Raw genomic sequence first — 16,613 nt, 5'->3', positions numbered from 1 at the left:
CCAAAGCTTCTTCAACCGTGCCTTCCAAACCAAAGATTACCACCATAAAGAGACTTGGCAACACCACTGCCTGCAAGCCACTCACCACCCTGACTTGGAAATAGACCACTGTTCCTTAAGCATCCATGATCTTGAGCTCCCTCCCTAACAGCACCATGGGACTGCAGCATTTCAAGCTGCTCATCAGCAATTTCTCAAAGGCAGTTTGGAATTGACAAAAAAAGCCTGACAGGTATAAAAATACAATGTTAAAGGCAAAAAATATTGATGTAAAAATAGGATCAGAAAATGCTGGAAATACTCGGTTGGTCAGTTGATCCATACAGAAAGGTAAATAGCATCAACAGAAAGAAGTTTGGCACACAGGTGTTGGAAACATAGGAGGCTCCTGAGCAGGAATCCTGAGCTGTGAGACCACGGCACTACCCGGGCACCTCAGGGGCTGCAAGGTTGCCTCCAGTGAGAGGCTGCTGTTAGCCTACACATGATTAATTCCAATGCCAGGGTAGATAGCAAGAGGTGATTTAGGGTGGGGGGGAACCCGTCTGCTGGATTGCTGTATTTTTTAATGCAGTGCTCTCTTCACAGCATATAGCCGCTAGCTCAGATTACCCTTGGGCCTGCTGCATTGGAACCGTGGGCCTCACAGTTGGCAGAATGGTGGTGACATCGCAAAACCTCCCCTAACTGCAGTCTTAACTTTGCAGGCTGGCTTGCTGTCTCGGAGCAAGCAGCCAACCCTTTTCCCAATGGCAACATTCCGGATGTCTGATTGTGACTCCTCTTTATTTTTCTGCCCCCATTATTTGCTGACAGGGCAGGGAAATTTCAGCTCAATGTTTCAGTTCTTTGAGCCTTGGATTAACACTACTTCGCTCTGTCTGACCTGCAGAGTACTTCCAGCATTTTAAGTTTCTAATTCATACAATGCAATCTTCAGACGTTTTTCATGCCAGTTCAATTTCAATTAGAGTTGGCAACTGGTAGTTTATTATCTGATGATACGTCATTTATCCTTTCACAGTATATGTACATCACTAACATTTATTGCCCTTCCCTATGAAACTCAAGAAGGTGGCGGTGAGTTGCCATGTAGTGTCCGTACCCAACGGTGCTGTTCAGAAGGGACTCACTAAAAGCACATGCACGTTAATGACCCATTCGAGGGTGACAGCTCAGAGGCTTCTAGAGTTTTAAAAGGCCCATTTAGTCTAAAGGTAAAAAGAAAGCAGGAAAAGAGGAAAGTTTTGGGGAACAATGAGCAAAAGTTTCAACGAGGTAAAGAAATGTAAAAAAATGCTGTGACAGAGAAGGAAGGTTGTTGCTTCGAGCAGATGGAAACATTGATTCCGCACCAACATATCTTTAATGTCAGCGGAAATGGAAATTGGACAGTTGCTGTAACTGGCAGCGAATTCACAAAGGCAGGGTCCGGCTTGAGTGGATTTACCACAGTGAGGCCAAGAATGATGACAATCGAAGAAAGACAATAGTTGGAGCTATTAAAGGTCAGAGGGAAAAATGAAGAAATATTAAACAGGGAACAATTTGATTCAAGGCTAAATGACAGACTTACCTGCTTGATCTTGTTCACCGTACAAGGTATTCCAACTCCCTACGATCTCACATGGGTAGTCAGGATCATTGTGGAGTTTTTGCAATATTTGTTCCCTGTGGTCATTAACAAAGGTTTTTTTTTCATCAAAAGACAAACAATCTAGATCTAGACACATCAAATGGATCCTTAAGTGGAACTAAATATCAATAGTGACAACCTACCACTTTAATATTTTATACAAATGAAGAGGTCAGTTCCAAACAGCATGCAGCCCCATACTCTTGTTTCAATATGGGTAGGGCTCCAGTTTAACCATCAATTAGTTTGTGATTGTAGAAGTAGAGCAGGGCTTCCCAAAGTGGAGGTCAGAACCCCAAGTGGGATTGCAGGCTATCTATTCGGGTTACAACAGCTACAGTGGAGCCTGGAACAAGTTAGAGCAACTGTATCGCCGTTGAAACTGGCTCCAACTCCCACAGTCCTCACTGAGAGGTTGTGACAATTTTCAAATGTCACAGTGGGGAAAAAATGTTTGGAAGGCACTAAAACAGGAATAGCACCAAATATTGCCACTAATATTTGAACAGAAAATGAAACATTGTGAATGCTAGCAAGCTTGTAGTGCAAAGATTTATTCATAAATAATTTTCTAGGGTGTTAAGCTTTAGATGCTCCATAGCAAAAAGTTCAGAGCACATTACTGTGAAGAAATCATGCTACATTTTTTTGAGTGAAATAATGGATTACGTTACTGAAGTGTGGTAAGGCAGATGGTAAATTTTCTTTGACACAAACAAGCATATCCTGAAACACAAGAAGCTGACATCAAAGTAACTTATACAAATTAAAACTGACAAGCCTCCATCCAGATTATAATGCCTTTCTTTACTGAATCATGTTGACAAAGCAGAAAAAAAACCCTTGACTGTTTTGAAATTGATCATGCTGAACGCACAGTGAGTTTCTACAGAACCTCAATATTCTTTTCTCTGCTAGTTGCTCCAAAGAAGCCACAGTAACTTATCGCCGTATGAACCTGCTGGAATGAGTCCAGTAAAAAAGATGAGACAAAATGCCCACATCCCAAGCACATGGAGGAAAGGCAAAGGTTACTGGGAAGTGCTGGGACAATAGCCTAGTGACCCAATGATTGCGTAATTTCCAGCAAAACAAGTTCTGAAAATTAATCATTTGTGGGCTATCTTCCAAAGTGTGGTAAAGTTCCAACTGCTTTTACCATGTTTATTTTTTACCTGCCACAACATGTTCTCCAAGTTTCACAACGTGTGAGTGATTTGTGAAGACCCCTAGAGCAGTTTCAAAAGCTATAAAACAGCTGTTCAAAAAGTACAGGGGGCAAAAGAAAACTGCCCACACGTTATGCTAGATCTTTGCTCCATCTTGTGGGTGACATGGTGGCACAGTGGTTAGCACTGCTGCCTCACAGCGCCAGAGACCCGGGTTCAATTCCCGCCTCAGGCGACTGACTGTGTGGAGTTTGCACATTCTCCCCGTGTCTGCTCCGGTTTCCTCCGGTGCTCCGGTTTCCTCCCACAGTCCAAAGATGTGCAGGGCCAGGTGAATTGGCCATGCTAAATTGCCCGTAGTGTTAGGTAAGGGGTAAATGTAGGGATATGGGTGGGTTGCGCTTTGGCGGGTCGGTGTGGACTTGTTGGGCCGAAGGGCCTGTTTCCACACTGTAATGTAATCTAATAAAAAAAAAGTCCTCAGAGGTCTCTACTGCCTATGGTTGTAGAATCAATATCAGAACAAAGACTTCACTGGTTCAAGAAAGACAACTAGAGATGAGCATGAAATATTACTTTGTCGTCATGATTCACACTTGAAGATCAACTATTAGAGTATTTGGAGTGGGAGCACACAAGGGATAACTGAACACATGTTAATGGGAGAAGAGGTATGGTGGAGATATGTTAGTGGGGTATAAAATATTTTTAATATTTTCATAATTGGAACACAATTAGTAGTTACATGTAAACATTCCTATAATGGGAGTCTAAAATACAAGATACTACACTTCAAACAACATGTAGAACTGACCATATGCATACGTGACAAGTTGATAGTAAACTATATCTAGATTAGAGTGGTGCTGGAAAAGCACAGTAGGTCAGGCAGCATCCGAGGAGCAGGAAAATCTTTTGCCCGAAACATCGATTTTCCTGCTCCTCGGATGCTGCTTGACCTGCTGTGCTTTTTCAGCACCACTCTAATCTGGACTCTGGTTTCCAGCATCTGCAATCCTTGTTTTTACCTAGTAAACTATATCTAGCTGATCAAAGACCTTATTTATCTTTCTAATTTATGAATATTACAATGAATAGTGTTACAGAAATTGAAATAAAAAGATGTACTTCCTATTTCTGTTAAGTGCTGTGTCTTTATTGGGTCCTTATAGTTGGATAACTGTTGTAATTTTGTTTATAAGCTTTTCCCCATTTATAGGATGTTGCCGGGACTCGAGGGTTTGAGCTATAGGGAAAAGCCGAATAGGCTGGAAAAATTTTCCCTGGAGCATCGGAGGCTGAGGGGTGACCTAATACAGGTTTATAAAATCATGATGGGCATGGATAGGATGAACAGCCAAGGTCTATTTCCTGGATGGGGGAATTCAAAACTAGAGGACCTTGGTTGAAAGTGAGAGGGGAAAGATTTAAAAGGGACCCAAGGGATAACTTTTTCATGCAAAAGATGGTGCGTGCTGCCAGAGGAAGTAGTCAATGCAGGTACAATTACAACATTTAAATCTGGATGAGGATATGAATAGGAAACGTTTAGAGAGATATGGGCCAAAGTCAGATTGGGATGTCTAGTCAGCATGGATGAGTTGGACCAAAGCGTCTGTCTCTGTGCTGTATGACTCTCCGACTATAAATCAGATTTGAGTAATTTGACAATCTATTACGTTAATAAATCCAACTTCTCTACATGACAATGAACTGGATTTGTGTTTCTGCGAATAGAATAAGGTAAATGAATTTACATGTGAACAATTGGAGCTGGTTAATAGCAGTTTATAATCTGATCATAACAAGCTCCATAAAGCATCTTTCATTTAACTATTTCTGAGGTATTTTATAAAATCCAGAGATGTCGGAAGTATTTCTGGCCGAAAAAAATGGACTTTACATTTAAAAATTCCAATCTGATTAAAATAAGAAAATCAGCAACCCTGGGGAATGTGGTGGTACGGAAGAATTCATTTTGGTAACACACAAAATGTTGCATCGTACTTGCTTTAGAGACAGTGACCACTGTATAAATACAATCATGTAAAGATGTAAAGAACTTACGATAAGTTGTTGTACGCGTCCAGACAGTCTGGCTTCACATTATGAACTAAGACAAAAATTTGAAAAAATACATTCAGCTTCAGTTGAACAATCAGTTGATTTTTAATACAGTGATAAAGTTTAGTCTGAGTGGTTTGCACTTACACTGCATTTTATACAAGCTGCTGGTCTCCTTTTTGGAAAGAAGATTGGAGTGAGCATCTTTTCTCTGATTAACTTTGTGGACAAATAATGATCTAAACCATCCTTTGTCCTGTTCCTCTCCTTTGCTATTTGCTCTGAAAGAAAGCAGACAGAGGTTCATGTGTGTTTATATGGAAACAGAGAAGAGTAATTAATAGTTACTTCTGTCCTGCACTGAAGTGGAAAATACTTCAGACAAAAAGCATGCTGCTCCAAACACTACAAAGTTAAAAATCACACAACACCAGGTTATAGTCCAACAGGTTTAACTGGAAGCACACTAGCTTTCGGATGATGAAGGAGCGTCGCTCCGAAAGCTAGTGTGCTTCCAATTAAACCTGTTGGACTGTAACCTGGTGTTGTGTGATTTTTAACTTTGTACACCCCAGTCCAACACCGGCATCTCCGAACCAAACACTACAGGGTGACAGAATCATTTCTAGACTTCAGCTGTAGAACGAGAGGTCTGAATTTTCCCCCAAATTGGCATTATCTTTAAACCCCAGCTGCACATCATTTCAACTGTTTTACAGCTTGGTGTGAGTTAGCCAGTGCGGTGTCCATGGTCTGAAGGAACATGTCACAATGCCTCAAGTAGGTTAATGATCTGTGCTCCGCAAGGTTAACATAAACACCTTCTCTCTGCTACTCAAACTCTGCCATTGCTTCCACTTCCCATCAAGTCTCATGATCTACCAATCTAACTACTGCACTCAGCTCCTTCCCTCGATGGTTCCCCTCTGTCTCCATGGTTCTGTCCCCTAACCCTTCCTGCCCTCTGCACTTTTAACTTACTCACTTATGACACCTCAATACATGTTGTGACTGAGACTGTGAGCATCCAAATGAGTGCAGAGTGATCACAAAGAAAGCAAGCCAGCAGCCCTGAGGTACACCCTGTTATGGTGCATGTCAGGGATGGGGGGGGTACCTGTGCCTGAACTACAATATAATTGAGTCCCAAATGTGCTGTGATTATGAGATGGAGCTAATCTTTTGCCAATGGCAACCTCCATGGACAGAGGGCGTGGGTGGTTGCAATCATGGAGTGTGCCCTGAGGTGTTGGGGAATACTGACCAAAGTGGTCACCTGGAGGTGGCACTAGTGAGCGGCAGCCACCTGGTACTAACTCAGGCTTTTATGTTGGGAATTGTCACTGTCTAGTTTCTCTCCACTATTTGGGAAAATAGCAAACCGCATATGAATGAGGTGAGAATTTATTTTATTCATTCAGAGGATGTGGGCTTTGATGGCCAGGGCAGCATTAATTGTCCATCCCTAGTTGCTCTTGAGAAGGTGGTAGTGAGCTGATTTCTTGAACCGCTGATATCCATTAGGTGTAGGAACACCCAGAATACCATAGGGGGTTCTGGGTTCTTAAACCCTGTGGCGCTGAAAGACTGGCAATATATTTCCAAGTCAGGATGGTGAGGGGCTTGGAGGGAAACTTGCTGGTGGTGATGTTCCCATAAATCTGTCTACTTTGTGACTGTGGGTTTGGAAGGTACTGTCTGGGGAGTTTTGGTGAATTTCTGCAGTGCATCTTGTAGATGGTACACGCTACTGCGACTGAATATCAGTAGTGGAGGGAGTGATTTTATTTGTAGACATGGTGCCAATTATGGGTGGTGCCAAGCTTCAAATGTTGTTGGAGCTGCATTCATCTGGACATGTGGGGAATATTCCATCACACGTCTGACTTGTGCTTTGTATATGGCGGACAGGCTTTAGGGAGTCAGGAGGGGAGTTATTTGCTGCAGAATTCTTAGCCTCTGACCTGCTCTTGTAGCCACAGTATACGAATGATTGTTCAGTTCAGTTTCTGGTCAAGGGTAAGCCCCAGATGTTGATACTGGAGGATTCAGTGATGGTAATGCCATTGAATGTCAAGGGATGGCGGTTAGATTCTCTCTTATTGGAGAAAGTCATTGCCTGACATGAGTGTGGCATGAATGTTCCTTGCCACTTGTCAGCCCAAACTTGGATATTATCCATGCCTTGCTGAACTGCTGAGGATACATGCATTTTGCTGAAGATTGTGAAATCATTAGCAAACATCCACACTTCTGACCTTACAATGGAGGGAAAATCATTGATGACACAGCTGAAGATGGTTGGGCCCAGGACATTACCCATTCTGCAGAGATATCCTGCTGCTGAGATGACTGGCCTCAAACAACCACTCTGATCTTCCTTTGTATCTGGTATGGACTCCCAACCAGCAGAAAGATTTGCCCGATTCTGGTTTTACGAGAACTCCTGCTGCCACACTCATTCAAATACCAACAGCAGTCACTCTCATCTCTGGAGTTAAGCTCTACTGTCCATGCCTCAACCAAAGTTGTAATGATGTCAGCAGCTCAGTGGTCCTGGTGGAACTCAAACCGGGTATTACTGAGCAGATTCTGTTTTTATTCATTTGTAGGACGTGAGCATTGCTGGCTAGGCTGTAGTCATCCTGAGAAGGTGGTGGTGAGCTGCCTTCTTGAACCGCTGCAGTCCATGTAATGTAGGTAGACCTGCATTACCATTAGGGAGGGATTTCCAGGATTCTGACCCAGCGACAGTAAAGGAACAGTGATATATTTCCAAGTCAGGATGGTGAGTGGCTTGGAGGGGAACTTGAAGGTGGTGGAGTTCCCATGTATCTGCTGTCCTTGTCCTTCTAGATAGAAGTGATTGGACATGTAAAAGGTGCTGTTCAAGTATTTTTGCTGAATTTCTGCAGTCCATCTTGTAGATTGTGCACACTGTTGCTACTGAGCGTTGGTGGTGGAAGGAGTGGTTGTTTGTGGCGGTGGCCAATTAAGCTGCTTTGTCCTGGGTGGTGTTGAGCTTCTTGAGTATTGTTGGAGCTGCACCCATCCAGGCAAGTGGAAAGTATTCCATCACACTCCTGACTTGTGCCTTATAGGTGATGGATTAGCTTTGGGGAGTCAGGAGGTGAGTTACTTGCCGCAGTATTCCTAGCCTCTGACCTGCTCCTGTAGTCATTGTATTTATGTGGCAATTCCAGTTGAGTTTCTGGTCAATGTTAACTCCAAGGATGTTGATAATGGGGGATTCTGTGATGCTAATGTCAAGGAATGGTGGTTAGATTGTCTTTTATTGGAGATGATTATTGCCTGGCATTTGTGTGTGGCATGAAGGTTGCTTGCCACTTGTCAGCACAAGTTTGAACATCATCAAGATCTTCTTGAACTTGGACTGCTTCAGTATCTGAGGAGTCACAATCATTGCCAAATATCCACACTTCTGCACTTATGATGGTTGTAAGGTCATTGAAGAAGCAGCTGAAGATGGCTGGCCTTAGGACACTACCCTGAAGAACTCCTGTAGAGACACCTTGGAGCTGAGGTGACTGACCTTCAACAACCATGACCATCTTCCTATGTGCCAAGGATGACTCCAAGGCGTTGTTTGATAGCACTGTTGATGACACCTTCTAACACTTTACTGATGATGGAGTAAAGACTGATGGGACGGTGATTGGCTGGGGTGGACTGGTCTCGCTTTTTCTGTACAGGGCATACCGGTGATAATTTTTCACATTGTCAGATGGATTCCTGTGTTGTAGCTGTACTGAAGTAGCTGGTGCAGCAAGTTCGCGAGCACATGTCATCAATTCTATCACCGAAATGTTGCCAGGGCCCATTGCCTTTGCAGTATTGAGTGCCTCCAGCCATTTCTTGATACCACGTGGAGTGAATCGAATCGTCTGAAAACTAGTAATGCTGGGGACCACTGGAGGTGGCAGAAATGGATCATCCACTTGGCACTGCGTCAGCCTTATCTTTGACACTGATGTGCTGGGCTCCTCCATGAATGAGGATGGGGAAGTTAAAGTGAGTTGTTTAATTCCACCACCATTTGGGACTGGTTGTGGTGTCATAGCAGAACTTCAATCTGGCCCATTGGCTTTGGATTCACTTAGAATATGTAATAATGAGATGTGAATGCAGGCACATAGGCCTCCCACCAATCACCTAAGAGATTCTCTTCCGGCCATTAAAATCTTGGATGAAAGTCGAACTTGTTTTCACAATATCAGGAAGCTCAAATGTTTCATGTGATCCTAATTGGTTCACCACTGCATATGTTGTTCAGGGCCCCAAAACATTCCATGCATACAGACAGGCGAAAGTGAGAACTGCAGATACTGGAGATCAGCGTCGAGAGTGTGGTGCTGGAAAAGCACAGCAGGTCAGGCAGTATCTGAGGAGCAGGAGAGTCAACATTCTGAGCATAAACCCTTATGTCCGAAATGTCGATTTTCCTGCTACTCAGATGCTGCCTGACCTGCTGTGCTATTCCAGCACCACAATCATGCATACAGACAGCAAGTATAAGATCAGATTCAATCTCCTCCCCACCTTGCCCACATTTACATGTGGGGGCCAGGAATAGGATAGGAAGGTCAGTGCAGTAATGTTCACATAGTATTTATTCAATTGCTTGTGCAACATTAATTTGGTTGCATTAAATAAGAAAAAATTGTGTTCTCTTAAAAATTTGCCACATTTTCCTGGACAATATTAAAGATGCACTGAAGTCTGTTTCGTTCTTTTCAGAAATGTCTACAATACCAGGATTGTGATCTGAGCAAATACTTGGAAAGATGAGAACAAATAGGTCGCAAGGAGGTTAGTTGTCCGGTTTGAATAAGATAGTGCAGGTAAACGGATCAAAGGTTGATTGTATCCTTGGTTTGACATATTTGCCCTCAGTGATCCAAAGGCATTCTCATTGTATCTATTCTCTGTACAAAACACAACTATTTAATTAAGTTGCAAATATGTTGGAATAGTTCACAATACAACACAAAGCTTCCACACATTTACCTCAATTGAGATTTTATAAAAATCTATTTCAGTAAATGCAAACTACATAATTTTTTTGTGGAACTTAGGCTTACCTACAGTTGAATTCATACCTTAAATTACCAATCTCACATTAATCTCTACCAAATGTTACACACATTTAGAGGACTCATTATCCTGTAGACTGATTTCAATCTGACAGTATCCAAGAACAAATAACATGTCTGCTCTGAAATACATTCAGTGCTCTGTTCTTCTGGAGAGTTAATTTAATGTTGGGATATTAAGATAAAAGCATTTGCTCTACCCGAACATTATAAAGGGTTATTTTAGTAACAGTGTGCTATCTTTTTGGCAAAAATTAATGGTCCCTGTCTCTGGGCTACATTTACAAGGTTTAAAAGCATGTGATTTTAAGATATCTCCCTCAAAACTACTTACAGCAAATACACGTTCAGAAACTGCCTTCTTTTCATGCAGCTTTATTTGGTGAATATCAGAAAAAAAAGCTAATAATTGATTACTACCAGAAACGAGTTTGAAGTTACGCAAAGTACAGAAACAATTATGTTATGTCAATAGGCCTCAGAATCATTCAATCAGTGTAGCTTCATCTGAGGCTCTTTACAGAAACCAACCAGCTATTCAATCAGATCATGGGTGTGCAGGGGGTAGTAGTGGCTTCATGTTTTTGTTAGATGCAAAACAGAATGTTAAACAAAGCTGGCACATGATGCAAGCTGGGCAATGAGTCATTAAAATATGAAATTATGTAACAGAGGAAGAAGAATATTAAAAATGTGCTGCAAACATTGTATAATTGCTGAAGCTCTTCAGCAACTGAGACTTGTTCCCTTGTCAATGCTGGAATAAAATCTTTGCTTACTCTACCCCTATAGATTCAAGAGTGGTCTTTCCAACTCAACAACTGATCCAATTTTAACACCATTTTCCTGCTTGCACCAATAGCTTTGGCTGCCCTGTGAATATTCTCTGAACTGCTTCCAATGCAGGTACCTATCTTCATAAATAACATCAGAACTGCATGCAGGATTTCAGGTGTGATCTCACCAATAGCCTGTACAGTAAATGCAAGAGTTCACAACATTTACACTAATAGCCCTTTGCAATAAAAGCTAACACTCTATTCTCCTTCTTAATCAATTGCTGTGCCTGCAGGCTGAATTACTGTTATTCATGTACAAGCGCACTCTCATCCCCCTGAACACAGCATTCTGCAGTCGAAAAGCGTGGTGCTGGAAAAGCACAGCTGGTCAGGCAGCATCTGAGGAGCAGGAGAATCGACGTTTCGAGCATAAGCTCTTCTTCAGGAATGAGGAGGTGGCCCGAGGGGGCTCAGAGAAAAATGGGAGGGGGCTGGGGCTGGGAGGAAGGTAGCTGGGAATGCGATAGGTAGATGGAGGTGAGGGGTGATGGTAATCGGTTAGAAAGGAGGGTGGACAGGATAGGTGGGAAAGAAGATGGACAGGTGGGACAGTTCAAGAGGGTGGTGCTGAATTGGAAGGTTGGATCTGAGATAAGGTGGGGGGGGGGGGAGTGGAAATGAAAAAAAAACTGGTGAAATCTACATTGATCCCATGTAGTTGGAGGGTCCCAAGGTGGAAGATGAGGCATTCTTCCTTCAGGCGTCAGGTGGCTAGAGTTTGGTGGTGGAGGAGGCCCAGAACTTGCATGTCTTTGGTGGAGTGGGAGGGGGAGCTAAAGTATTCAGTCACAGGATGGTGGGGTTGTTTAGTGCACATGTCCCAGAGATATTCTCTGAAATGTTCCGCAAGTTGGCGTCCTGCCTCCCCAATGTAGAGGAGACCACTCTGACAGCAATGGACACAGCAGATGACATGTCTGGAAGTACAGGTAAATCTCTGATGGATGTGGAAGGATCCTTTGGGGCTTTGGACAGAGGTGAGGGCGGAGGCGTGGGTTCAGGTTTTGCACTTCTTGTAGTAGCAAGGGAAGGTGCTGGGAGTGGAGGGTGGGTTGGTGGTGACCGTGTACCTAAAAAGGGAGTCATAGAGGGAATGCAGATAGGGATGCGGAGGGAAATGTATCCCCGGTGGTGGAGTCTGTTTGTAAGTGGCGGAAATGGCAAAGGATGATGCATTGTACCAAGAGGTTGGTGGGGTGGAAGGTGAGGACTGAGGGGTTCTGCCCTTGTTGCGATTGAAGGGCTGGGGTTCAAGGGCGGAGGTGTGGGAAGTGGAGGAAATACCCTGGAGAGCATCGTCGACCAGGTGGGAGGGGAAATGGCGGTCCTTGAGGAAAGAGGCCATCTGGGACGTTCTGTGGTGGAATTGGTCCTTCCGGGAGCAGATGCAGTGGAGATAGAGGAATTGAGAGTAAGGGATAGTGTTTTTATAAGAGGCAGGATGGGAGGAGGTGTTACAGGAGGCAGGTGGGAGGTGGTGTTACAACATTCTGCAATCTCACTACATTTAAATAATATTCTATATTATATTGTTTCTGCCAAAATAGACAACCTCACATTTATCCACATAATACTCTGCCTGTTCACATCCTCACTCAACCTTTTCATGTATTTTTCAGAATTTGGTTTCCTTCCTATCTCAGTCTCATCAAATCACTTTGTTCCGTCAACTAATAACTAATACAGCTTGTAAATAGTTGAAATCCAGCACTGATTTCTGTGGCATCCCACTAGTTTTTAAAAAAAATTAAACAATACACATTTACAAAACGATTAACATTAACAGCTGTATACAGAAACAGCAATTTTACAAGGGAGGGGAGTGGCAAAGGCAGGCCCCAAATCCAACTGTTCAACCAGATTTCAGGCAAATGAGGACAAACCCCAAATCCCACCCCACTAGTTTTAATTTACCATTATGCAAATTACCCATTCATCCCAATTCTGTTTGCTGTTTGCTAAACAAGTCTATGTTGATACTAATCAATTACTCCCAATCCCAGAATTCTTATTTTGTGAAGAAACCCTTTATGTGGCACCCTACTCAATGTTTCTTGGAAACACTATATCTACTGGAATCCTATATCTATCTACCTATCTACCCATCTACCCATGACAGCCTCAAAGAGCTCTCATAAATTTGGCAAACACAAGTTCCTTTTCATAACACCATGTTGCCCCTACTTGACTGGAGGCTCAGTGGTTAGCAATGCTGCCTCACAGCGCCAGGGACCTGTGTTCGATTCTAGCCTCAGGCGAGTTTGCACATTCTGCCTGTGTCTGAGTGGGTTTCCTCTGGGTGCTCCAGTTTCCACCCATAGTCCAAAGATGGCACGTTAGGCGAACTGACCAAGCTAAATTGCCCAGAGTGTTGAGGGATGTATAGGTTAGGTGCATTAGTCAGGGGAAATGTAGAGCAATTGGGTCAGGTAATGGGTCCATGTGGGGTCCATGGGTCATCGGAGGGTCGGTGTGGACATGTTGAGCCAAATAGAATCTCTACAGTGTGGAAACAGACTATGTTAAACATCCAGCAACTAATCCTTAATGGTTGGTTCTAGCGTTTGGATTAACTGGCCTATGGTTTCTAGCTTCCTTGCTTAAATGGTGATGTTTCACTTGTGGTTTTCCAATTCACTGGGACCTTTCCAGAATCCTGAGAATTTCGGAAGGTAACAACTGATGTATTCACTATCTCTGCAGCCACTTCTTTTAAAGACCCCACAATGCAGGCCAGCAGATCTAGGGGACTTGTCAGTCCACCTACCCTATACTTAGCTTTAATGATTACTCTAAGTTCCTCCATCCCTCTTGCTCCACAGATTTTATACAATTCTTAGATGACTTTTGTGCCTTGTAACATAGAGACAAGTATACAAAGTCTCTGTTTGTATTGTATCACTAATTTTGTAGTCTCGTTGTATAGGGAATTAAAGTTTACATTAGCTACTTTTATCTTTTTAAATACTTGTAAAAACTTTGGTTGCTCATTTCAAAAAGGTTTGCAAAGATTTTTGCATTCTAATTTCTCCTTTCTTTTACTCATCCTTTGACAGTTTCTAAACTTTTCCAATACCTGGTGCGCCACTAATCTTTACACAATTTCACATATTTTCAATAATTTGATTCCTTTTTTTATCTTCCTTAGTTCGCAACATATAGATCATCCTTCTTGTAGAATCTTTTGTTCTCAATGGAATATATTTTTTGTTGAGAGTTGTGGAATATCTCCTTAAGTGCTTGCCACTGCTTCTTCACTGTCTTGCCATTTAACCCGTTCCACTTTAACCAGCTTGGTTGTCTTCCCCATCTAATTGCTTTTGTTTCAGTTTAAGCCACTAGTTTTAGACTCTGATTTCTCACCATCAAACTGAATGTGAAATTCTGTTGTATTATTATCACTCTTACCTACAGGGCCCCTTGCTGTGCGATCACTAATTCATCTCTTATTACACAATATCAGGACTAAAATAGATTGTTCACTGGTGGGTTCCAGAATGGATTGTTCTACGATGCTGGCCCAAATACAGTTTTTGAACTCATGCTCCAGGCTATCTTTGCCAATTTTAATTGTCCAATCACTATAAAGATACTTCTCCTGCTTCTCCTCCTGATATTCCTCAAAATGAAGAGGATGTCACGATGAAGAGAAGGATTGCTCACAATTATTGTACTTTCTTTCTTACAACACCCATTATTTCTTCAAATATACTCGTGTCTTACAGTGTTGTTAGAGAATCCATGACCTACTTCCATGCCAACTTCTTCCTCTTGCTATTTCTTATATCCTATTTCCACCCATATGCATTGTATTCCTGCTCATTTGTGTAAAGATAACTTTTCATGATTATGCAATCTCATCCTTTAGTAACAGAGCTACCTTGCGTCCTTTGTATTTCTCCCCATTCTTCCGAAATACCAAATACCCTTGGATTTTCAGTTAGTTTAGGTCACACCGCAACCATGTCTCCGCAAACCTCCTTTAAGCGGAGGATGTTACCAAAACCGGAAACCTACAGTTAACAGCAGAATGGCTATTTAAATGAACATACTATTTCATTTAAATTGTTAAATGACCATGCAGCTCTATTACACAAATTGGTTGTCCAACTTTTGTCTCATTTTCATTAATATTTGAAGTAGTCAGCTTCAGGATGGGTTTCTTTCCTGTTCCAGCCTTTCTACATTTTGATCCCTGACATGAATCCAATGTGCTCATTTTTGAAAGTTATCCAGTCTGTATATTAAAGGGCTTGAGGGGTATAAAGATTACACATTTTCGATAAACCAACTAATACTCTTTTTTATGCTGATTGAAAGAACACTGTAGACAGTAACATCAAATAATTTCAAGACGGTAATCAGAAGGAACTATCATTTATCTGAAATGTCTTCAAAGGACTGCCACTGAAAAAAGCTAAACTAAGAACTTGATTATTTAACACTTACATGAACGGAATTTCCTAAACACAAAGCTGTCAAGCATAGTTTGCTGCTGTAAATCATCTACATGTTTATCAGTTTAGTCTGGTACTTAAGTCATTGCTGCAACCAAGATTAATCATCCTCTTAACATTTGAATATTCTTTCATGGGAGTATTTGATGCCAATCCCTAAATGAAAAGGTGATTGTGGTAATGAGCCAACTTCTTAATATGATGAGGACACTCACTGACATTATCAAGTGAGTATTTGGAGGTGAATGTACAGATCATGGTCTTCCCATGCATTTACAGCCCTTGTATTTCTAGGTGGTAGAAGCTGGAGGTTGGGAAGGTGCCATCAAAGGATCCTTGATACAGTGCTACAGCACATCCTGTTGTGCAGGAAGTGAATATCTAGATTGGCGATGTGATGCCAATCTTGATGCACCCATCCTGCAGATTTGAGACGACAAAGAACTCCCCTGTCTTCTGGAATATGATGATTGGAACTACCTTCAAGAAGTGGAATAAATCACAGCGTGGACACTTTTGAGGTACTTCCCTGTTGTCCATAGCTGGAGAAATCCTGGCACATTCTCCTGAATCGCCTACTTCCTGTAACTGAAGAAATCCTCCAAGAGACACAATGTGGCTTTAGACTATTTGTACGAACTTTTGAAGCGGTGTTTGTGTCCAGACTAATCCAGAAGAAAAAGTCGAGAGAACATCAAGAACACTTTACTGGAATCATTGATCCTACTGAAGCATTTTAAACAGCAAATCATAAGGCTCTATGGTTCGTGCTCCAAAGATTTGGTGTCCAATTCCTGCACTGTTTTAGCAATGACGTGACTGAAACTGTCTTGAGTGGGAGAACTGAAACAAATGGCTTCAAAATCCAACTGGCATCAAGCAAGAGCCTCCATATTATTTACAATCTACCTGACAATGTCATTCACCTCAAAGATAAACTGCCCTCTGGTGTGAGTATTAAATACATCCTAAATAGAAAATTATTTTACCTCTGTTGCCTCTGTGTCAAAATTGAACTGACCACCACAGACAGTAGTGACTTGCAGTATGCTGATGACTGCGGTGTCACTGTTCATTCTGCAACAGGTTTGCAGGTTACCAATGATCTCTTCTATTCTGCAAACAAGAAATTTGACCTGTTCTTAAACTTTGCCAAAATACTCATATATTCAACCTGGTTAGTCAAATATTCCACCTCCCATATACGTTGAAGGAAAGACTCTGGAATATATTGAACATTTCTAATAACTATGTAGCCAGCTCTCGCTATATCGAAGAGATTCAACTGCAGTTCTGTGTCAACTCAATCTTCCACAAAAACGATAATGACTGTC

At 42.1% G+C, this 16,613-nt stretch overlaps 1 protein-coding gene and 1 long non-coding RNA gene across 2 annotated transcripts in view; one reads left to right on the top strand and one right to left on the bottom strand.

Moving 5' to 3' along the window:
* LOC148145395 (uncharacterized) overlaps window positions 1–16,613 on the top strand; it is a 64,106-nt gene that overhangs the window by 36,890 nt on the left and 10,603 nt on the right. Inside the window, exons 3-4 of the long non-coding RNA XR_015761268.1 lie at window positions 9,628–9,699; window positions 10,776–10,889. This is a non-coding gene — a long non-coding RNA (uncharacterized LOC148145395). The remainder of the gene's footprint in view (window positions 1–9,627; window positions 9,700–10,775; window positions 10,890–16,613) is intronic.
* Window positions 1–16,613, bottom strand: part of nipsnap1 (nipsnap homolog 1 (C. elegans)) — a 39,347-nt gene that overhangs the window by 20,181 nt on the left and 2,553 nt on the right. Inside the window, exons 2-4 of the mRNA XM_088000089.1 lie at window positions 5,017–5,150; window positions 4,873–4,918; window positions 1,577–1,671 (exon numbers count right to left, since the gene is read on the bottom strand). Coding sequence (XP_087856215.1) covers window positions 1,577–1,671; window positions 4,873–4,918; window positions 5,017–5,150 — 275 coding nt within the window. The remainder of the gene's footprint in view (window positions 1–1,576; window positions 1,672–4,872; window positions 4,919–5,016; window positions 5,151–16,613) is intronic.

This window comes from Chiloscyllium plagiosum, unplaced genomic scaffold (genome assembly GCF_037043375.1).
Source record: "Chiloscyllium plagiosum isolate Xiang-an unplaced genomic scaffold, Cpla_swu_hap1 HiC_scaffold_24, whole genome shotgun sequence".
NCBI lineage: Eukaryota > Metazoa > Chordata > Chondrichthyes > Orectolobiformes > Hemiscylliidae > Chiloscyllium > Chiloscyllium plagiosum.
This window is presented reverse-complemented; position numbering and strand designations above follow the sequence as displayed.